General features: G+C 36.2%; 1 protein-coding gene and 1 long non-coding RNA gene across 5 annotated transcripts in view; one reads left to right on the forward strand and one right to left on the reverse strand.

The window, feature by feature from the left end:
- epb41l4b (erythrocyte membrane protein band 4.1 like 4B) overlaps nucleotides 1-20,058 on the forward strand; it is a 47,499-nt gene that overhangs the window by 24,828 nt on the left and 2,613 nt on the right. Inside the window, exons 8-22 of one of the 3 annotated variants that reach the window (XM_087287102.1) lie at nucleotides 2,700-2,787; nucleotides 3,764-3,852; nucleotides 3,967-4,036; nucleotides 8,114-8,283; nucleotides 8,365-8,474; nucleotides 8,631-8,661; nucleotides 8,795-8,828; nucleotides 11,366-11,484; nucleotides 13,396-13,535; nucleotides 15,022-15,131; nucleotides 15,226-15,309; nucleotides 17,246-17,310; nucleotides 17,423-17,518; nucleotides 17,610-17,733; nucleotides 19,897-19,991. In XM_087287102.1, coding sequence (XP_087143228.1) covers nucleotides 2,700-2,787; nucleotides 3,764-3,852; nucleotides 3,967-4,036; nucleotides 8,114-8,283; nucleotides 8,365-8,474; nucleotides 8,631-8,661; nucleotides 8,795-8,828; nucleotides 11,366-11,484; nucleotides 13,396-13,535; nucleotides 15,022-15,131; nucleotides 15,226-15,309; nucleotides 17,246-17,310; nucleotides 17,423-17,518; nucleotides 17,610-17,733; nucleotides 19,897-19,991 — 1,425 coding nt within the window. Of the gene's footprint in view, nucleotides 1-2,699; nucleotides 2,788-3,763; nucleotides 3,853-3,966; nucleotides 4,037-8,113; nucleotides 8,284-8,364; nucleotides 8,475-8,630; nucleotides 8,662-8,794; nucleotides 8,829-11,365; nucleotides 11,485-11,591; nucleotides 13,197-13,395; nucleotides 13,536-15,021; nucleotides 15,132-15,225; nucleotides 15,310-17,245; nucleotides 17,311-17,422; nucleotides 17,519-17,609; nucleotides 17,734-19,896; nucleotides 19,992-20,058 lie in introns of those variants that run through there. The other 2 variants (XM_087287103.1, XM_087287104.1) reach the window with 2 other exon arrangements.
- LOC137487907 (uncharacterized) lies at nucleotides 11,285-18,779 on the reverse strand. Of its 2 annotated transcripts, none has more exons than XR_015511488.1 (3): nucleotides 18,680-18,779; nucleotides 15,017-15,152; nucleotides 11,285-11,885 (listed from the first exon to the last, which is right to left on the reverse strand). It is a non-coding gene; the product is annotated as an uncharacterized LOC137487907 (long non-coding RNA). The 2 variants fall into 2 exon arrangements; XR_015511487.1 differs by having other exon boundaries at nucleotides 15,017-15,155.

Here is a 20,058-nt window from a genome sequence, read left to right on the forward strand (position 1 = left end):
AAAATATCTAGATCTTTTAGTTTTTTTTTTTTCTGACAGATATTGCGACTGCAATTTGATTTACGATTTAATTTTGGAGTCAAGCTCCAGCTCAATAATCTGTAAGCCGTAGCAACAATTCTGTGACAGCTCTTAAAAATGACCTGTTTTTGTTCGATGTCTGTGACTTTGAAACAAAATTATTCCCATATTACAATTGCTGTTTATAATATTAATTTGTCTTTTAATGCTTCTGAAGCAGCAGACGCAGTGATCCAACTTATCAGCGCTTTCACTTTTGTTTTCTTTTTTTTTTTGTGGCCGTAGTTCAGTTGCATAATTCTGATTGGGCAGAATGAAAGTGTCCTCATTCAATTGGTTAGTAAGACTGTCACACACAGCCAGCAATCACACATTTTCTCTGTGGGGGGGAAATTAAATAATACATATACAATTCATATTGCAGCCTCTTGCGATTTAACTAATGGCAACATTTCAAACTGCGATTGGGTTTCAATTAATCGCATAGCCTTCAGCGTACTAGAGTAGCAAGTGATAAAAAAACGAATCAACTTGTAATTTTTCAATTTTTACCAATGATCTTCCGTTGGTTTTAAAGCATGCAAGGAAAGTTATGTATGCAGATGATACAACATTATATCTACCAGCGGAGTCCATAGAAAAATTATGATTGCTGCTGATTTAGATGAGGAGTTACAATTAGTGGTAAAGTTGGTACAGAATAATAAGATGGTTTTAAATTTAACAAAAACCAAAAGTGTTGTGTTTGGATCAAATTTTCAATTTAAATGTAAACCACAGTTAAATTTGTCTGTAATGAGTTTGCCTATTGAACAGGTAGAGGAAGTTAGACTTCTTGGAGTTCTTCTTGATAGCAGGTTAAAGTGGTCAAATCAGATCAACAAAATGGTAATTGTTATGGGAAGAGGTTTATCAATTATTAAGAGATGTGTAGAATTTTTACCAAAGTAATGTATCTCTCAAATTGTTCAGGCAATCGTTCTTTCCTATCTAGATTACTGTCCAATGGTATGGTCGACTGCATCAAGTAAAGCCTTGGATAAATTACAGTTCTTCCAGAATAGAGCTGCATGACTAATTTTACACTGCAGTAGAAGAGTTAATATTATGAAAATGCATAAAACGTTAGGTTGGTTATTGGTGAAGGATAGGGTAATTGTTTCTCTGCTGTGTTTCCTTAGAAATATTTCTGTGTCAAGAGTTCAAGTGTATTGTACTTTCAACTTTTGTATTGCAATGCTGGTCATCCTTTTAACACCAGGCATGCATTAAAAGGAAATATTTTGCTTCCCATTTCAAAAACTAATGCAAAGCAACTGACTGTAATGTATAGAGGAATGAAAACATGGAATGAATTGCCATCAGACATTACATGCTTTGTAACAAGTAAAATGAGGTTTTAAAAATCGTTTAAGAAATATTTAATGCAACAATATTAAGTGAATTGTTTATCTGGATGTTATGTATGAATTTTGTATTTTAATGTTTTTATTGGTCTTTGTTGTTGAGTATAAATGTTACTGTGTATTGTGTTCGATGGAACGTAGGAAGAATAGCCACTACCTTGGTGGTGGTTAATGTGGATCCTAATAAATAAATAAATAAATAAATAAATAAATAAATAAAAATTCACATAACTTAGTTTCTCTTTTAAAAGGTGGATTGAAACAAACGGGAAGAGATGTTTTGCCTTCCAGTTCTCCATACCAGTCTAAAGACTATACATAACTTTAGGGGTTTCCCAATCTTTTTTTCCTTTATTTGTGATTGTATGATACAGAATATCTGCTGTACTGTAAATAGTAACCGGAGATAATTCATTCAAAATAATTTATGAATGATTAAAACTGTTGAAACTGTCTAGAGCAATATTGATTTGTCTTTTTCCTCCACTGCGCTTGACTAAATAACAGCCAATAGTTTAAGAATATAAACTGAGCCACTAAACCATTGAGCAAGCAATGGACAAAATGTTCAACACTAAAATTAATAGAGATTTATCACTTGAAGTTTTGCCACGTCGCCTCTGCTTAGCACACAATATAAGGTTGTGCTTGTGTGTGTTTTGAATTAAGTTCTCAGAACAGATTGAAGTGTCAGATTCGGCCTCACTTAATTAGTTTTGGACACTTTCATTTGCCAGCGATAATCACACTTGAAATGTTTACATGCATTTCACGCAAACTGAAAACTCAGTGTCCCTGTGGTTTTAATTAAATCCCCAGCTCTGCATTTGACCCCGTTTTAAGAGCAATCATCAAAGTCAGCGTGCTACTGTATAAGTACGTGCTCGGCTGCAGATCAGTTCCTAAAAATTAGCTGTTTAATTGTGTCTGGATTGTTCTTGGAAATGGATAAATGTCTAGACGTGAAGATAGTCAGGGGCCAGACTGTTAGTTTAAAACTGAAACAATGGCTTGAATTGAATTCATTCAGATACTGTGAGCCAATGTAGAGTAAAGAGCAGAAGTGTAATGTGAGAGGATTTCCGGAGGTTAAAAACAAGTGCGGCAGAACATTGGATGCGCTAGATGAGACATATGGCAAATGCTGTCAGGCTGTGCAAAAGGGAGTTGCTGTATTCTAGCCATGAAATGATGAGGCAATGGACAGAGTTGAATGTAGGGGTTTTCAACACAGATCATGAATTTAATGTTCAACCAATATTTCTTTTACAGAGGAATGATTCCTTCTCAAGCTGAGCTGAATTTCCTGAATAAGTGCAAGTGGCTGGAAATGTACGGAGTGGACATGCATTTTGTGAAGGTGAGATCACTCCCTTTAGTTCATTTACATCAGTGGATTTTAAAGATTAGAGTTCAGAGAGAGCATTCAAATTCTTGTCTTCATTTATTTTTATCTTCACTTTAACAATAGAAGAATCCTCTCTCATTATAAAGGCTGCACTTTAACTGTAAAAAGAAAATAATACACCTCCACAAACTCTCCATTGTACCTTTATATGCCGGTATTATACCTCATTAAATTAAGCATTAAGTCTTCACAGGAGCATATGCCATTATAAAAGGAGAATTAATCTTTTAATTGCTGTATTAGAAGTGCTATCATTCACTCATTCGACCAATCATCTACTCAAAATAACTGTGATATCAGGAATACTGCAATAATATTTCACACAGCTTTTTATTAAGATATTTCATATTGATTCAATTCAATTCATGTTTATTTATATAGGGCTTTTACAATGTAGATTGTGTCAGAGCAGAGCAGGAGTTCTAGTAAATTGAAACTGTGTCAGTCCAGTTTTTATTGACTAAATACAGTCTTGGTGATTGTATAAGATTATAAATGTATGGACTCTTGCCAAACGTTTTAAATATTTGAATAATTTTGTGGGGCGTCACGGTGACGCAGTAGGTAGCTTGATTGTGCACAGCAAGAGGCGATGGTTCAGGCCCCAGCTAGGCCAGTTGCCATTTCTGTGTGGAGTTTGTATGCTCTCCCTGAGTTTGTGTGGTTTCCTCCGAGTGCTCCGTTTTCCCCCACAGTCCAAAGATATGCGTTATATGTAAATTAAATAAACTAATTTGTTCGTAGTGCATGTGTGTGAAATGCAAAAGTGTATGGGTTTTTCCCAGTGTTGGGTTGCGGCTGGAAGGGCATTCGCTGCGAAAAACAAATGCTGGATAAGTTGGCGGTTCATTCCGCTGTGGTGACCCCTGATTATTAAATGGACTAAGCCAACAAGAAAATGAATGAATTATATACTGTCTCTGTGTAGGGACGGGATGGAGGAGAATATGCTCTGGGGCTCACTCCAACTGGAATCCTTGTTTTTGAGGGATCCAGCAAAATTGGTCTCTTTTTCTGGTGAGATTAACAATTCACTTCAATTGTTCTGATCAGTGACTGTATTATTACTCTTCAGCCATCCTGGCTGATAGTTTCCATCTCAACATGCTGTGCATAAATTTTTCCAATCAGGCCTAAAATAACCCGTCTTGACTTCAAGAGGAACAGGCTGACCTTAGTAGTCGTGGAGGATGATGAGAAGGTGAGTTTTATATCCATACATTACACTTTGATCTAAACTACCAAAAAGAATCACAGAGACATTCTGCTGTATTAGAGCACTTCAGCCTTGGTGGATATGATTTACACAAGCCAATAAAATAATCAATATTGCAACACCGATGAGCCAAACCAACGGGAAGCAAATATTGTTGATCATTTCCCACAATGGAAAGAATATTAGATTTAAGAGTTATGTCCCAATTCAGAAGCTGTTTCCGTTCGTGAAGGCCGAACCAGGATACAGAGGATGGATCTCATCATCTAGCTAATTTCATAGTTGTCGTTGATAAATAGCAGTAATGTTTTCTAAAATTGAAATATCTTCCCCTTTATCTATTCATGTATGCACAAACTACATTTTAGTATAGGCAGTGACGTGCGGTGAGGTTTGTGGCTGGTGAAGCACTGACTCTTTCAAAGTCAAATGTCAGATTTACAAACATATCCACCCTGGTCTTACCTTTACAGTAACTTACTTGTACATGATGTATTAATATGACTTGAATTACTTAGAAATTATCACGTTATTTTCTGTCTCGTCATTTGAAGCAAGTCCTTTAGCTCTAGCATTGGTCGTTCAATACTTATTCACGTTTTGATTGAAAGTCCAATTTTGAGAAATTTTTGAGATGATATCCACAATTTTTGCAGTCAGTCAGAGCAAAACACAAGACAACGGACTTCTATTAAACTTTATTGTGTAGAAGAAGAGCAACCGCTGAACAAGAATAACTGTAAGCTCATACGCGCCCCCTTCATTGTCAGATCCTAACACTAAATAAGTGATAGATATACTTGAAATACATCACCTATCATATGGAAAGTGAGGACATCTAATAAAAATCTCCAGAATGTAAAAAAACATTTTAATAAAGAATTACATTGGTAGCATACACTGAGTGAGCAAAAGGTGCATGCTCAAGCCAGTTTGCAAGGTATTGCACAATATGACATGAGGCACGGCTCGGTGATGCCTCAGCTCACTTCCTATGCTGTAATTGATCAGGAAATATGCAAAATACAGTGATTTATTTCATACAAATGATTGAAAGTATTTGAATCATGCAGGAATCACATTTATGGCACAGATAAGTGGACAAATATTTATTTTATCATTAGTATACATCTCATGATGGCAGGTAATGATGATGATGACAGGTGAGGCATCTAATTTGTTGTCAGTTGTCTGATTAGATATAGATTTTTTAAATAACGTTGTGTCAGCATCACTGCACAATGATTATTGGAATATTCTGAGTCAATTTAAAGTATCCTTTTAGTTAGAAAAAAAGTTAATGCAACGATGATGCAGTTAGCATTTAAAGGATGCAGCCACTGAATTGTTAAATATCTATAAAGAGTGCAGAAAATGTTCACTACTGAGAGCATCACAAACTTTGGAACTGGACTTTAGACTAGTGGAAGAAGGCTGCCTGGTCTGTTGCTCATATGCGGCATTTATCTGGGGAAGTGATGACACCAAAATGCACTATGGAATGACAAGAAGCCGATGCAGGGAACGTGTTGCTCTGGGGCCTTGGGAATAGTGTTCTCTGGTGGGAATTGTTTTTTTCATCAGGATAATGCACCCTGCACAGTGCACACACTCAATGAATGAATGAAAGAATGAGGCTTTTTATAGCACTACACAAGGTACTGCTGGATGATACGATGGCAGCCATAGAGCAATCGTGACAGTCTGCTCAGTGCACATCAGCTATAGGGGAGAAAAGAGAACGCGATAGAGTCAATTCAATGAAAGAAGGGGATTAGGTCATATTTGGACAGACACTGGGATTACACTGCTACGGCTAAAAAAAATTAATAAATAAATTAAAAAAGAGTATGGTCTCAAGGGTCATGCTGAAAAAAAATAAGAGTATGATCCCAAGGGTCATGCAAAAAAAAACAACAACAATAAGAGTATGGTCCCAATGGTCATGGATCAGTGGTCATGGATCAGGGTCCCAATCCCGAGGTCTTTGGATTTTTAATTCCCTGAGATCTTGGATTTTACTATATTGTCCCCATCATTATAGTGAGGCATTAGAACTCACAGACCTCAAGGCAAACACTCATTGCTTGCTTCAATAACACCTTTTCAAACTGCAATATAGTTTGTCCAGGAAGTCTCCATCATGGTACAGAATTGAGTGGGCAATTAGTCTTGGAAATACCGGGGAAGTGATGACACAACAAGTCATTGTACGATGACGACAAGCCAATGGTAGGAATGTGATGCTCTGAGCAAACTGCTGCGAATCCCTAGGCCAGCCATTCATATTCATATTTCAGACTAGGTACTAGGACTAGGTTCTTTATGACAGTGTTGTTCCCTGGTGAAAGTGGCAGTGATAGAGCACCAGTGCACTCACCACAAAGTAGATAGATTAAGAGGAAAAGAAGTCAGTTTAATGTCTTATATTTGATGTTCTTGCAATTCAGTGTCCCGGTCAATATACCAGACTGCAGTGTAAGCACCCCCTGCTGGCCCCACTAACACCACTTACAGCAGCAAAGTAGTTTTTCAAACAGATCTCCCATGCAGGTACTGACCAGACACAACCCTGCTGAGCCTCAGTCGACAGTCAGCCAATTGAATTGTGCTGGAATGTTTACATTTTGCTTATAATATTTCATAAAATGTTCCCCATAGATTGAGTTATTTGTGGCAGGCCACCATACCATAGCAAATCTACCACAAATACATTTTCCAAAAGCCTATGACTTTGTTGAATAAACATGAACAGAGCATGTTTCAAGAGCAAAATTTGACATGGATGTTTTAATATGAACATATTTTTGGAGTGTCTTTAGTAGAGTTTCATTGTTGTTTTCATTTAATGATTTCTATAATGCCTTGAAATCTGTATTTCTGAAAGTAGCACCTCCTGCTGGAGAGAGCTAGTTTACATTTTCAAATAGCTTGTCTGCTGTTTTCCTTCAGACTAATGAAACTTAAATATGTTGCTTAATTATGTCTGTGGGAGATTATGTGTGAGGAGCAATTAAACATTTAGCTAACCTCTTGCTTTATACTAACTTAATATTGTATTTTTCATGTTACAAATTAATATTTCTATATAATTCTGTTATTATGTGAATATATGACTCCAGCACTTCATTGTGAAGGCAGTGGCATAAATAATATTTTCTTTAGCCACTTTAAAACGGTATCCATGAATGGGTAAAATTGACCCTCTGGCAGTTTTAAAGGGCATCTATGATAAAAATCAGCTTTTGTCGGCTGTTTGGACTGAACTGTGTGTTGGTATAGTGTGTCTACTGTCATGTTGGAGTAATATAAACCCAACAAGTCTCTTTTAAAAATTTCCTGATGTTAAAATAGGACCCAAATCCCATGAATTTAGAGGGTCACCGCAACAAGACGTAGGCAATCGGTTTTCCCCGTTCACCGAATTGATTGACAGGGGCCATGTTTCTATAAAAACATGAATACACGTCCACAAAACATATTTTTTTGCAAATAAACTGGGATTAAAATATTGCTACAACTCAAAGTTTTATGAGTTTAAAACAGAGCGTGTTTGAAATAAAGACAGTAAAATTCTTAACCGCTATAATTACCCCAGCCGCATGGTGTCAGTAAATTCTAATACGTGTGTGTACTGCAAAAATAAACTCCACCACAAATACATCAAATAAACATTATTGTTTTTTGTGACTAATGAGCTGTATTTCAGTTTCATCCGAGTCGGCCTTTTGCCACTGACTGCTGTGAATCTGACGTAGCGCATGATGAGAAGCAGACTCGCCGGTCAGAGCGGTGGGCAGGGAGAAGCAGCTCATTTGCATTTAAAGCCACAGGCTACAAAAACAGCAACAATGTATTCAAAGAAGTGGGCAGATTCTGTAGGCTATAATAAATAATCTGATGAATATTTTGAGCTGAAACTTTACTGACACATTCTGGAAACACCAAAGGCTTATCTTACATCTTGTAAAAGGGGCAAAATAGGTGCCCTTTAAGTTTATCAACTGCTTTTGATTGTTTTGTTGTTAAGGGCTCTTTTTGTGTGTGTTTTTGTGTGTGCAGGGTCGAGAGCAGGAGCACACGTTTGTGTTTCAGCTGTCGAGTTCTCATGAGTGTAAGCATTTATGGAAGTGTGCAGTCGAGAGCCATGCCTTCTTCCGGCTCCGGCAGCCAACCCACAACAAAACCAGCCGCAGTGACTTCACACGCCTAGGCTCACGCTTCAGATTCAGGTACACACACCCACATGCACACCTATGCTGACAACATATTTACCGCGTTGCTTTTTTAAGAGTCAGGTTGTTTGTTTACAGTGGAAGAACTGAATATCAGGCCACGCATAGTGGTAAAGTCAGAAGAGCAAGCACTTTTGAGAGAAGGCCAAGTAAAAGATATCCATCACGGGCTCAGTCTATGGTCAAGGGTAGGTCTGTGTGCCATGTGCAGTTTTTTTTTTAATAATCAACCTAATGCATTTCAACATGCTTAATCTCTGTCTGTCATGCATCCGACCCAAATGCCTTCAATGTACTTATGAGATCACAAATGTCACATATATGACTGCTTCTGTTTTCCACAGCCATGACTCCAGCAAAGCATCCTCATTTAAGGTAAAGACCGAACAAATCAATTATGGAATAATGATTTTTATTTACTATTGTTTTTTTGTTCTTGTTAAATGAAATGATTGTATTTCTCCTGGATGTGATTTGTGTAATGAAATGTTCTCTCTTTGTTTTGTAGTGCACAGACCAGCCCTGAGCCAAGCTTAAAACCGGTACTCTTTAATATCCTTCATACTTTTCATATTAGGAGGAATTAATACGTGGATTTATCTGGGAGGTTTTGGACTGGTGTCACATTTTGTTGATTGTTTTAGAACTTGTTAAAAACAAATGAATGAAATACTTTTATAAAATTGCATTTTTATGGTTTCTATTTTAGTGACATTTTATAAGATTTGTAACAATAGGAGAAAAGGTGATCGTAAATTCTCTATTTATATATTGTGAAATATTTACTTTGAAGGGTCTGTAATATTACATTAAGAGAGATTTAAGAACCTCTGCAAGGGTAAAATCAATTCAGTTTATCTTTATTTGTATAGCGCTTTTACAATGTAGATTGTCAAAGCAGCTTCACATAGAAGATTATAGTGAATTGAACCGGTGTCAGTTCAGTTTTCAAAGTTTTAGTTCAGTTCAGTTCAGTTTAATGTGGGTTAATATTCACTGCTGAGAGTCCAAACACTGAAGAGTAATCCATCAATGCGAATGCTAATAGTTTTGTCCTCAAAATGGCTTTAAAAATATTTAAACTGCTTTTATTCTAGCCTAAATAAAACAAATAAGACTTTCTCCAGAGGAAAAAAATATTTTCAGACATACTGTGAAAATTTCCTTGCTCTGTTAAACATCATTTGGGAAATATTTAAAAAACAAAAAAAATTCAAAAGGAGGCTAATAATTCTGACTTTAACTGTATATAAATGTTCATTTGAATAGTTTTTTAATCATTTACTTGCGCATTCTGAATGATCTTAAAAACCAATAAATAACTGATTCATAAATAATGCAATACTTAATTTAGTAATAAAAAAACTTGGTCATTAACAAAGTATAAATGCCAATCATTAAGCACATTATACATTTGCTTATAAGTAGGACCAGACAGAATTTGCGAACGTTTTTGGCTATTTCTTGTGAGAATTTTGTAAAAAAAATCTGCAGATTTACATGGAATGATTTTAGGAATATCACAACTAAAAACTTGATATATTAAATAAATACTAATACATTTTAACTTTTATTTAATGTTTACAATGCAAATCCAAATAGATCCATTTATTTGGTGTCTCTTGTAAAATATCTACTAAAAGACAGAACTGTATTGTAAATAAATCATTTGAACATTTTAATATTACTATTGTTATATCACAATAATATTAGTGAAAGTAATTTAAAAACTGAATAAAGATAAATTAACACACATTTACCCAAGTAAATACATAGACTAAATAAATGATGAGTTAAAAATGTGCGAATTTCTGCGTGTGCAGATTTCGTGTGAGCCTACTCGTAAGTCAATAACACAGCATTTGTAGCTGTAGTTATAAAAGGCTTACTAATGTCTTATAATGTAGAATTAATGCTTAACAAATAATGAACTAACTATTTGTTCATGCATGTGTAGTGTGTAGTTATTATAAAATGTTACCAAGCATTTTTCAATGTTTTCTACATTTTTAAACAAGTATTAATCAACTTTGTGATAACTCACAAAATGAAGTTGTTTTCCTCCTGTCTCATAGTATTTCCATCACAAATGTTGAGCGCAAAGTTTCTTGTGGGAACATTACTGCTTTTCATGAAAATGCAAAGTGAACAGAATATTTAGGATGAGAACACGAATACATTTTTATTAGGGATGTAACGATTCACCTGACTCACGATTCCATACGATTCACGATTTAGTCATCATTTTTTAAACAAAATTATTTAAAACAAATTTAAGGTAAAGAGCCCTTTCATTTTTTCTTAAATGTTGCACATTTTTTGCAAAATTATATATATTCTGCCATAACCAAATTGCCAAGAAAAAAGATCAAAAAAGATTAATACAAACTAAAGAAGATTCATTAATATAAACAAACTAAAACTGTGCTGGGATTTTACGTTTTTTAAAAGAAATATCAGCATATCTATGTTTTCAGGGATAAGCTGAGATCTTTGCACATTAACAAGGTCCCCTGATAAAAAAAAAAAAAACCTCTTTCACTGGGAACTAAGTGGAGAGGAAAGCCTTTCCTAAGCCAGAAAGCAGTGTGTATAGAAGTGGTCATTGTTAGTGTAAGTAAACATCTTTTTGTAGTATTTGCACAGTTTGTGTTTTATCTGGCGCACTTCACTGCTGTCATTTTACTCTGCTGCCCCACCTCCTCTTGCTCGCCGCTTACAAGCAGGTAAAGTAAGCTTGCGGTAAACGGTGTCTCCTCTATTCAAAACATGTATCGCGATTTATTCAACATTTGTACCGGTTTGAATCGTCACATTTTTTAATCAGTTTTCAACTGACTCACGGTGAATTGTTACATCCCTAATTTTTGTGTCATTTGTGTTTTTTCCATTAATTTTTGTTCCCCATGGAGAAACAGAAGTCTATCATATTAAAATCAAAATATATTTATGTGTATTGAGTCAATATGGGTTGGAACGACATTAGTAAATGCAGACAGAAATCTCATTTTATTGAAATATAAAGTGCTCAACAGGAAACTCCACTCATGTAAATCTACATTTTTATGTTTCTCTCCAGTATAAGCACAACATTCCAATTGCACAGGATCCTTGGCAAAGATCACACCCTCCTCCTTCTCTGACCACTCCTCTATACATCCAGCCCATGGAATTGGGACACACACCTCCACCACACAGGTATAGAAAAACAAAAACCCTGCAGTAAATCTAATTTTGTGTTTAATCCAGATCTCATCTGTGCTTCATCTGTGTTTCACCCGCATGTGCATATGTGTCTGATTTAGACCCTCCTATGTGGACAGACCCCCTGCGAGCAGTGGTGGGTTTGGTGAGAGCGATTTGGTTGCGCGCAATGTCAGGAGCGTGTCTGTCATGCACAAAGACAAACTTATGACTGCACTCTGAGCATGTGAGAGGGTGTTTGGATGAGCCGCTCACCTTAGTAAAAGAGACGCTCGCATCCAGTCACAGTCGGTGTGTCATCCTTCATCATCTCACCTTCTGGAGTCTCATCTTTTGCTTGTGATCATCCATCAACTCATCCATCATGTGACATGTCTCATCCGATCAAATGCGTCCTGAAATGACAAACACATATTCAGCATATGTGGACCGTGACGTCTGACAAATCTGCATGTTGATAGCTTTTAGAGTTTTGCATGATTTATGGTAAAATCTAGAACTAGCAAATGACCTGAACCATGTCAGAAGATGTGCTGCTGTTGTGGCTTTATATTCTAAAGCAGGATTGCTCAGGTTGGGTCCTCCAAAAACCCAGCTGAGAAGCCTTGTTTTAGATTATAGCCTATTTTATCATTTTAATTGATATATTTTGTGCATATCATGTATGAATGTTTACTTTTAAGTGCAGATCATTTATGTAATGCCAAGACGAGCTCCTCACTGTTTACAGTCCCGCTTTACTTAATCCAGGGGTGTCCAAACTCAGACCTGGAGGCCCAATGTTCTGCAGATTTTAGCTCTAACTTGCCTCAACACACCTGCAAGGAAGGTTCTAGAAAGCCTAGTAAGAGCTTGATTAACTAGCCCGGGTGTGTCTGATTGGGGTTGGAACTAAAACTTTGCACAACACCGGTCCTTCAGGACCGAATTAGGACATGCCTAACTTAATCTAAAGGGATAGTTCACCTAAAAATGAAAATTTACTCACTATTTACTCAATCTCAAGTGGTCCTTTTATGAGTTTCCTTTTTCTGTTGAACGCAAAACTATATATTTTAAAGAATACTGGAAACCTCTAACCATTGACTTACATAGTAGGAAAAAAACAAATACTATGTAAGTCAGTGGTTACAGGTTTTCAATGTTTTTCAAAATATCCTATTTTGTGTTAAAAATGAAACTCAAGCATGTTTATGGCAAGCGAAAGTTCAGTAAATGATGACAGAATTTTCTATTTTGGGTGAACTGTCTCTTTCTATTGACCTTGAAAGTACTCGTGACAGCTGTTCTGTATGTGCTAATGATCATTTACGTATTTGCTGAAGTGTTAAGTTAGACACCTTTTGTGTTTTAGCCATAGAAATCCGTTCAATCAGCAAGGAACGGGGGGCTTTTAATGATTAAAGTCTGCTGCAGTGAGACCTGCCTTAATAAATGTGTTGTTTACACTAATCGACTCAATTTTATTGATTATGTAAACCCCTGACATTTACTTCTCATTTTTTGTATTCACATTTGCACTGTTCCATTTTCTGTTTAATAACACCATTCGCATAATCGGTTGTTGTTGTTGGTCTTTCCATTGAAATTACTTTCAGAAGCACTCTGTTATCATATTAGAAAGCTGCGTGTGCATGTTTCTGCATGTCATTTGTACTGTGGTTATCCTACTTGAAAATAAATCAATAAACACCAGCTCAGGTTTGCATTGGTCTCACGCTGCCGTTAATTATGTTATGCCATCAATAAAGATGACATATGCTATTATGTTGCATGTGTGGGTGGGTGTGTAGAGACTATGTATGAATGAACTTGAAGGTCCCTTTTATTTTCTGATACTCGTCCACACATAATGTAAAGCTGTCATATGTACCATTGTACTGTGTGTCGTGTATTGTTTTATAGTTTCCCTTTGAGCGCTGCAGACACCCGGAGGTTTAGTGTGGAAGAGAATGAGGCTCCTCATTCTGGAAAGATCCATCGCTGCTATCATCACCATGGTTATGAAAAACAGGAACCGTTGTGCCTCACAACTGCTAAACCTAGTGAGTCTTTTACCAAATATGCTTAACTAGTTATTCTGTGTTCACGACAGCTTAATGCATTAAAATTAGCCTATTCTAATGTATAGAATAGAGAGTAATTAACAACTCAGACATGTCCTAAAATAGTTTGTCGATTTTTGATTGCAAATCCTTTCCAAGCGGTCATTTTTTTTCTAAACAACCCAATAAATCATACCATAGAAAAGTGTAATAGTGTATATACATTCAACGGTCACTTTATTGGGTACACCTGTTTAACTGCTCGTTAACACAAAAATTCTAATCAGCCAATCAGATGGCAGCAACTCAATGCATTTAGGGACATAGACATGGTCCAGATGATCTGCTGCAGTTCAAACCGAGCATCAGAATGGGGAAGAAAGATGATTTAAGTGACTTTGAACGTGGCATGGTTGATGGTGCCAGACGGGCTGGTCTGACTATTTTAGAAACTGCTGATCTACTGGGATGTCAAGCACAACCATCACTAGGGTGTACAGAGAATGGTCCAAAAAAAAGACATTTTATGTCATGAAGTGCAAATCATCTCAGACCGGATTCTTGAACATGACAATGAGTTCACTGTACTCGAATGGTCCCCACAGTCACCAGGTCTCATTCCAATAAAAGCACCTTTAGGATGTGGTGGAATGGGAGATTCGCATCATGGATGTGCAGCCGACAAATCTGCAGCAACTGCATGATGCTGTTATGTCAGCATGGACCAAAATCTGTGAGGAATATTTCAAGTACCTTGTTGAATCTATGCCATGAAGGATTAAGGCAGTTCTAAAGGTAAAAGAGGGTTCAACTCGGTACTAGTAAGGTGTACCTAATAAAGTGGCTGGTGAGTGTATAAAGCATACTGTATTATTAAATATAGGCAACTCTACTTTAGTTTAATACCCTGTAGTTGTAGTAAAAGTACAGTGTTGTTCAATTTATTTAGATTCCTGTAGCTGTTGTGTTACCACATCCACTATATAATTACCGCAACAGATTAATTCAATTACTTTAATGTAGTGTCGTTCAAAACATTATAATTTTATATAAAATACTATTGTATTTTTTCTTGTGAGCATTATTTAATCAATCCCTCAAGGATTTTAAAGGTCCAATCATTCCTGAGATTAAATATATGTAAGAAGTCACAGCAAATGCCTGGAGGGACTGGTTAAGTAAATGATTCAATGATTAACCCCACCGGTCAGCAAATTGTAATGGTGAAAAATGCCAATGTTCTGAATATATAGGTCTCTTTATTTCATACCAAGGCAATTATCTGTTAATATAAGTAGCAGTTGATATTAAGGAAAAGGAAGACAGTTTGTAATTTTAAGGAATTAGTCAATGATACCAATTTTTAGTGCTGAACAACGACTAAAGAGTGTGGTTTCTTGAATAGTGTATTGGAATGTACCGGAGGAGGGATACTAATTGTAGAATTTATTCAGAACATGTATGCTGATGTGTTTGTTTACATCAGAAGCTTGGGTTGTGTCTCCTGCACTCTCGGATGAGTTGGATCGAGCTCTGCAGAACCAGCTGGAGGCAGAACCTGCAGCCTGGCCGGCTCTTCACATCAACATAGACATGGTCAGTTTTGTAGATCACAGCCTTCTAGGACAAACAGAAAAGAATTGTTTACCCTGTCTCATGAATAAATATTATGTTCTCTCTGTAACTACAGGCAGAGGAAAAACCACTTTCGGAGAAAAGTCTTCCTTCATCGCCTGCGGTTTTACAGGAACAGCTAAAAAGCAACATCTCTAAAGTAAATGCTAACACTCACAGACTGCAGGAACATGACACTCATAAAAGCTGATGCAAAGTTAATTTGTCTATTTATATATCTGAATGTTGCTTTCCTGACAAAACAGGTAAATCCAGTTAAAAACAGCCAAGTTTAAAGGAATGAAACTGGTCTGTAATAAGTTCCATATTGTGACATACATCGAAATGTTATGGATAATCGAAGTAAAAATAATGTATGGTTAGGACTTAGCTCTATTAATTGGTTTGTTGATCGGATGGAAGCAGATCTGAATGGGATAGTTCCTATCAACTTCCACAAAGTAGAACATCTTTGTTGATCCTGGAATCAACCAATTACAATTAACCAATCAGATTTGAGGGACAGGTTTAGTTTTTCCTCTGGGTTAAAGGATTTGTATGGTTAGCGTTGAATTTGGAAGTATGTTTTAAGGCTAAGTTTGTGAACAATCAAGGTTAATCTGAATGTTAATTAAGAAACATGTCTTACTTTCTCACAATATGGCAACTGCCTTGGGAAAACCAATAATGACTACATTTACTTGGACTCAAATAATGAAATTGTTTGCCTTAATCTGATATGATATGATTAAGGTGTTTACATGAGTTGCTGTTTGAATGTTTCTTTCATGATCCCGTTTTACATGTTATAGCACATAGATCGATTAATGTTATTGCGTCATCACTCTATCCACATTTCCCCTGGTGTTTCATGTAATTACGGTTGTTTCATTTTTACTTTGTCGACAGTAAACATGTCAGGCTCAATAATTCGGATGAATCATTGACTTGTGCTGTCTTCATTAGTTTCAAAAACACAATTTCTTTACAATTTAAAAAATGTAGTGAAAAGTCCTACATGACGATAATAGTTTGATTGCGGTGTTTACGTGTCTGTACTGCACTTCAATAATGCGACTAAAATCGTCATACTCCACATGTCTTAATCCGATTTCTGTTTAGTTTGATTAGGACTTTAGTCAGAATAAATTATCGAAAAATCACTGTTTACATATTAGACTTATAATCAGAATGTTGTTTAAATCATATTAAAATCTATTTATTGGTGTCAATGCAAACATACTCCATGTAAGCCTGCAAGTTGCATTTCAGGTGAACATATTCCAGAAATCTCGACTTGCTATTGGTGTTGTAGTTAAAAACTACAACACCACAAAAAAGCCTGATATTTTCATCAGATTATCAAGTTGTAACTTTTACAACCAAACAAGTTTTATGTGGCAAAAATTAATAAGATGTAAAATAGACAGTGTTCATTGTCATTATATGCTGAATTTTATTGGTTACCCTATTCCATTATGTCCACTGTAAATTATCTAATGTGGTATAACAAATTGGCGACAAGGTGGCGCAGTGGGTAGTGGGTATCACCTTACAGCAAGAAGGTTGCTGGTTCGAGTAGGCTGGGTCAGTTGGCATTTCTGTGTGGAGTTTGCATGTTCTCCCCATGTTTGTGTGAGTTTCCTCCAGGGGCTCTGGTTTACCCCACAGCCCAAAGGCATGCGGTACAGGTCAGGTAAATTGGGTAGGCTAAATTGTCCGTAGTGTATGTGTGTGAATGAGAATGTATGGGTGTTGGGTTGCAGCTGGAAGGGCATCCGCTGCGCAAAACATATCCTGGATAAGTTCACGGTTCATTCCACTGTGGTGACCATAAACTTAATAAAGAGACTTAGCCAAAAACAAAAAAATATGAATGAATGAATGAATGGTATAACAAATCTAATGAGGTGTACCAAGATGATCTACCAGGTTGACCTTGGTTATAAAACCTAATGCTAGAAGCCACATACAGCTGTTTTTAGCTGGATAAAATGTCTGTAATAATAACTACACTAGTAAATGATGATTCATATAGCACAATATGAGGCAGATGGAATGATGCATAGTCTGTCTTCTGCTCTCTCCTACTGTAGCGGGCCACACAAAGTGATAGTGGAACCTCAAAGGGAAACTCTTCAAGTGGAGACCAAACTGACAGGTGAGAACAGCTGGTACCAGCCCTCAAAGTTGGTAAATGTCTCAAATGGTCTTCAAGCATAAAAAAAATGATCAAGCATTTAATATTTACAGACTTCTGACTTTTATCGCAGGTATCCCAGCTCCTCACAGGATTCAGGCTCAAGCAGTCTGAACATTGAAAAGCCTAGAGTGGACCGACGCAAACGCCTCGTCAGACAGTTCAGCTTGTGAGTCACTAGGTGGAAGAGGGTGATTTTTCTTTTGCAGCCTTTTAGTGTTAACAACGTGGCCTCTTTGAAACATATTCTTTGTCAATAGTAACCATAGTGATGAGGATGACCTTCCTGAGGCACTTGCAGCCATCTCCTCCCAATGCAGTATGGGGAAATCCTCTTCAAACAGCTCCTTGGACAAACAGGTCCAGCCACCGATTTATCCACCGGTGAGAGTTACTCTCCCCCTCTCCATCGAGATGCAATCAAAAACATTTTTTAATCAAAATGCTATGCCAAAATCATTATAGAAAGGTTGTCTGCCTTGATTATTTTTCTTCACTAGAGAAGATATCCAATAACAAATATCCATTAACAGGGAGACAGGGGAACTTATAATGAGAAAAAACATTACTCAGTGCACCCTCAGTACACTCAGAATTAAATTTGAGTCATCATCACATGGATCTGTCTGATACATGGCTGTTTTTATGGCCTGCCTGTTATACATAAGCCAGTCAAATGTGGCATCTGTGTGTGGTTGATTTTTATGTGGTATCCATTATGGGTGAGGTGGTTCACAAGGTTTATATTTTGCACTTCATAATATCCATTAAGGAAACATAATAGTGAGCTTTAATGCACTATGGGTTTCATAGTGTATTGTGGGACTTTTAAGTAAGTGAATATTTCACACTTTAGGAATTGTGCAATTGAGACAGCTCTTAAAATGACCAAATCCCAGATGAGTGCCCTGGCTGATATACATCTATGAAAGAAAAATAATAATAATTAAAAAAGATATACATCCATGATTTACTCACCTCTGTTGTTATCATGTTTGTCTTTCTTTCACCTGATCATAATAATAATATATATATATATATATATATATATATATATATATATATATATATATATATATTATATATAATTTTATATATATATAATTTTGTATTCAGTCAACAGATTTGTGAGGTAAATAAATTATTTTAGGTGACTAAGATCAGTGTAGTAACGTAAATTGAAAGTACAATTCTAAGAAGTAGTGTTGTATAAACAGTAACAACGTTATAGTCTACTTGCAAACCTGTGTATGTGTGGGTTTAGGGGAAACAGTTTGTTGTTTGAAACTTTCTTTAGCATGTAAATTCAGTCAAAAAAAAAAGTGTTTACCTTTTAAGGAGTTTTATACTTCCGGGTGTAGCGAGGTCCCAAAAATCTTGAGCTGCGTTTTAAACCCAGTCTTTAAACGGTAAAGTTTAGGCGGCAGCGCGCATGCGCCGATTTTTAATTCGAATGCGTCAAACTTCTGGGGTTAGCAAAGTTATTTTACATCTATAAAATTGTATGTTATACTCCATAGTATTGCTAACATTTATTCATTCGTTTTCATTATATAAACGCACTGGTTTGTAGCACAAATAACAATAATGGACGGTTTATGTCTATCTGATGTATTTCCGGTTTGGGAATTTCTATTCAAAAAGAAATAAAACGTGCTACAAATGCTCTTTAGATACTACGTAATTTTTATTACAGATAAATTTATACTTTTTAATTTTAACACTATATGCACAACCATCTGTGTTTTTGTATTGTTTCACTTGTATTGTAATATTTTATTTTTGTATAAATTAAATTGCAATTTTATATTTAATTTATTTAAATTTTATATTTACATCCAACATTTTTGAAATGTAATTTTTTATTGTCTGAAAGTAATTTGTTAATTTTTTGTTTCATTTTGGTATTATTGAAAAAAGTAGGTTAACATGTCATCTCTTTGTATCGTTTTTTTACGCTTCACAGTTTACAGTTTGACAGAAGTAACTCACATAATTCACACAAAAAATCACTGATCATAGTAAAAATGAAGGTGAATGAAATTGCTTATGGGTGGCACAGTGGTTAGCACTGCCGCCTCACAGCAAAGGTCGCTGAGTCAGTTAGCATTTCTGGGTATAGTTTGCATATTCTCCCCATGTTCGCGTGGGTTTCCTCCGGGTGGTCTGGTTTCCCCCACAGTGCACTATAGGTGATGTGTGTGAATGCAAGAGTGTATGGGTGTTTTCCACTGCTGGGTTGTGGCATCCACTGTGTAAAACATGCTGGATAAGTTATTCTGCTACGGTGACCCCTGATTAAAAAGGTACTAAGCCAAAGGAATGAATAAATGAAATTGCTTACCTCAACAAGTATAAAGTGGATTTTAGTAGGGATTTTATGTAAATCACAGAATAAAATACAATCATTGTTTTTAACTTGCATCCACTGATATGCAAAAACAGCTTTGTTTGGTTTATTGCATAATTTCCAAGTTTCTCCTGTACAATTCCAGTTTAAGCCTTGAATACTGTATGTGCCAATATGTATTTGTGTTCCCTCTCTAGCAGAAGGATACTTCACGTTTGGAGCATGACAGCTCACCACTGTTCTTTCCAAGTCCAGTACCTCACCTGCTACCATATGCTACACATACACAAAGGTAACGCACACATACACATCGTATAACTATCTTTGTTGGAACTTCCTGTAGACGCTTTTTGTGAACA

Source organism: Danio rerio, chromosome 16, assembly GCF_052040795.2.
Source record: "Danio rerio strain M-AB ecotype USA chromosome 16, GRCz13ab, whole genome shotgun sequence".
Taxonomy (NCBI): Eukaryota; Metazoa; Chordata; class Actinopteri; order Cypriniformes; family Danionidae; genus Danio; species Danio rerio.